This window comes from Chaetura pelagica, unplaced genomic scaffold (assembly GCF_000747805.2).
Source record: "Chaetura pelagica isolate M959 unplaced genomic scaffold, ChaPel_1.0 scaffold79, whole genome shotgun sequence".
NCBI classification, from domain to species: domain Eukaryota; kingdom Metazoa; phylum Chordata; class Aves; order Apodiformes; family Apodidae; genus Chaetura; species Chaetura pelagica.
This window is the reverse complement of record NW_009969339.1, coordinates 2,793,364-2,796,077: the sequence shown is the minus strand read 5'-3', so window position 1 is coordinate 2,796,077 and position 2,714 is coordinate 2,793,364. Positions and strand designations below refer to the sequence as shown.

The window sequence follows — 2,714 nt, the reverse complement described above, 5'->3', positions numbered from 1 at the left end:
TCATAAATGTAAGCTGTTGTATGGTGATGGCTGTTTGGTTTTGTGTTTTGTTTGTTTGTTTCATACTGGTTTTCTTCCTGACTGCCTTTTAGGTTTGAGATACAGTTGGTGTGGGGTGGCAGCTCTCACCAAGCTGACCTGGTGGAGGGTTCCTTTTTCAAGTATGGAGTCTGGTTGAAGAACGCAAAAACACAGACCAGTAATAAAAAAGAGCAGTAGTTTGGCAGGAGCTGCTAGCTTACCAAGTAACAAAAAAAAAATTCCTTTTCTGTGGAACTTAAACTACATGAATTTTGGATTCCTGGGTTGCATTTATGCTTTGTCAGAAAAGATGTCTAGAATGTGTCAATTTCTTTTTTAGGCAATAATGAATCAAACAGACAAAAATCAACAGGAAGTGTCATCATACCTTCATGAAGAACCACCAGAAGGTATGTATTGTTTTTTATAATATCAAGTAAATTCACAGAAATTAATCAGAAGTTCAGTTCTCTCTTGAAAAAAAGCATCAGCAAGCTGAATGCCTTGATGGTCATTTAAGTAATAGTAAGCAAGCCAGCCCTGGCATGGGATGGACCTAGATAATTGTTCACTTTTGCATTATCCTGATTACAATAAGGCCACTGAATATAACTCAGTGAACAACTGTGCTGTTGAAATTACAGAGAAGATAGGTAGATGCTGAAGGACACAATTTGCAGATTAGTTTCCCAAGTTGTCATCAACATATTTCTCCTGTTCATTACGTGAGATGTTAACATCCCAGATTCACTTTTGCACAGCTTGCAAGTTAATAGTGCTTGTGACTCTTAAACAAGATGTGTCTAAAAATATATGGAACTTTTATTACTGCTTTTGGAGACCCTTTTCCATCTTACAGTTAACTGTGGTTCTAACTTTTGGCTTAGTCTCATGGTTTCCTAAATACAGACAAAAATGCTTGACTTCATTAATGCAGTGGCATCTTGATCTCTTGAACCAAATGAATTTTAAATTGGTTATTAGATCTGCAGAGGAAATACAACTGCAAATGAGCAGAGTTCCCTTCTGGGCGGTGGGACAGCATGATTGTCAAGAGTCCTGTTTGCAAAATGTGACAGGAAACATAGTAGATCAAACACTCTTCTTGGCATGTAGGTTGTCTGTGTTCTGTTTTCTCTTGCTTTGAGACCAAATGTCTTTCATGTAGAGGTCAGTGAGTCCAGATTGCTCTCAGTTCATTGCTCTTCCATTTATGATGACACTTTGAAGCTCTGTTGGTTTGCTGTGTTGTTGGTTTGGTTGGGTTTTTTCCCCAGCTTTTATATGTTTTACAACTGAACAATTTACTTGACTTGAACAACCCACCAACTGTAGCAGGAGGAGTTCAAGTGGAATAGCTCACTCTAGTCTTAACAGCTATCAGGCAGTAAACACAAGTAGAAGATGAGAGAAAAAGGAGAAATATGGGGTTTTTTTGTGGCACAGAAGTTCTTAGGCTCTGCTATACTTGTTACGGTATCATGGTGTGAGGACAAAAATCTTTCTTTTTAAGCTCTTCTGGGGTTGTCAAGACCCAAGAAGCATTTCTGAAAGCAAATGCCAGGCTGGAAACCATGTCCTAAGGTGTGTTATCTTCACATTTAATTTTTAAGGCTCCCTCCCCTCCTTAAATTTTGAATTGTGTTTTATACATGTTAGACCTCACATACAGAAATTGAACAGTGGTCTGACTGGTAAGTTGCAACCAATTCTTTCTTGAGGATGGCAGTGAAACAAGTGGGCATTTTTTATCTTCCTAGAATATTCAGTAGGTTGTCTAGATTCAGAGCATAACAGCAGACCCTGATCATCACTAGGAATTGCAAGATTTTATTTAAAATTTGTGAGCAATTAAGACAGACTGTCTTCTTTCAGTATGACAATAACCAGCTTGATTGTCGTCTAAATAGATGGAGAAAGTCAGTGTAGTTAGAGGGAGCAGAATGAAATATTCCTGCTATTGCTAATGCCTTTGGGGTCCACTTTTGGTATATAATCTTCATTTGAAGTTTTTTGGCCATTGGACTCCTCAGTCATGAGTTTAAGATGTTGGAATACCCTTGAAGAACATCCCTGTTTTAAATGTCATGCAAGGCCTTCATATACAATATGCTCATGCCATTGAAGAAAGGTGGGCAAATGTGGATGGAAGGCTACTAGTTCAATGTTGGCTAGAAGGTCAGCTCACTGAACAGGTTGCCAAAAAGAGTCCTTAGAGGAAAGGCTCCACTCCAAAACCAATTTGCAGTTTTTCCTAAAGATATCAGTAGTTCCAGTTTGTACAAGTAGCACTTGACAAGCTTGGTGCCCAAAGGCTTTAAAGAAATGCAGATGGAGAAGAAGCATTTGAGCTTGTGCTTTCTACGAGTAGTGCTATTCTAGTGCTTCACTTTCTGCTTTGCAAGTGGCACCACCTTTGCAGCCAACATTGATTCAAACTGTTCTTCATTGTTGGACTTTTTCACCAGGAAGCTGGCTGCAAGGTAGCATGGTAGAGGTAGAGCGAACCCCTGAGCAGGGAACTTGTGTAATTTTCTCCCTGGATTTAGGAATGAGTTGTTTTACTGTCTTTCTCATACTGGTTAGAAATGAGGAGTCCAGGCATAAAAACTCTAGAAGAGAAATCAACCAGCAAGGGAGACTCTTTGCAGGTGCAGGCATTTATTAGATCTAATGGACAATGGTAGCAGGAA

The 2,714-nt window shown here is 39.2% G+C and overlaps 1 protein-coding gene across 1 annotated transcript in view; it reads left to right on the top strand.

Moving 5' to 3' along the window:
• Positions 1-367: 367 nt before the first annotated feature.
• Positions 368-2,714, top strand: part of TMEM263 (transmembrane protein 263) — a 5,596-nt gene continuing 3,249 nt past the window's right edge. The window contains exon 1 of the mRNA XM_010005787.1: positions 368-431. Coding sequence (XP_010004089.1) covers positions 368-431 — 64 coding nt within the window. The remainder of the gene's footprint in view (positions 432-2,714) is intronic.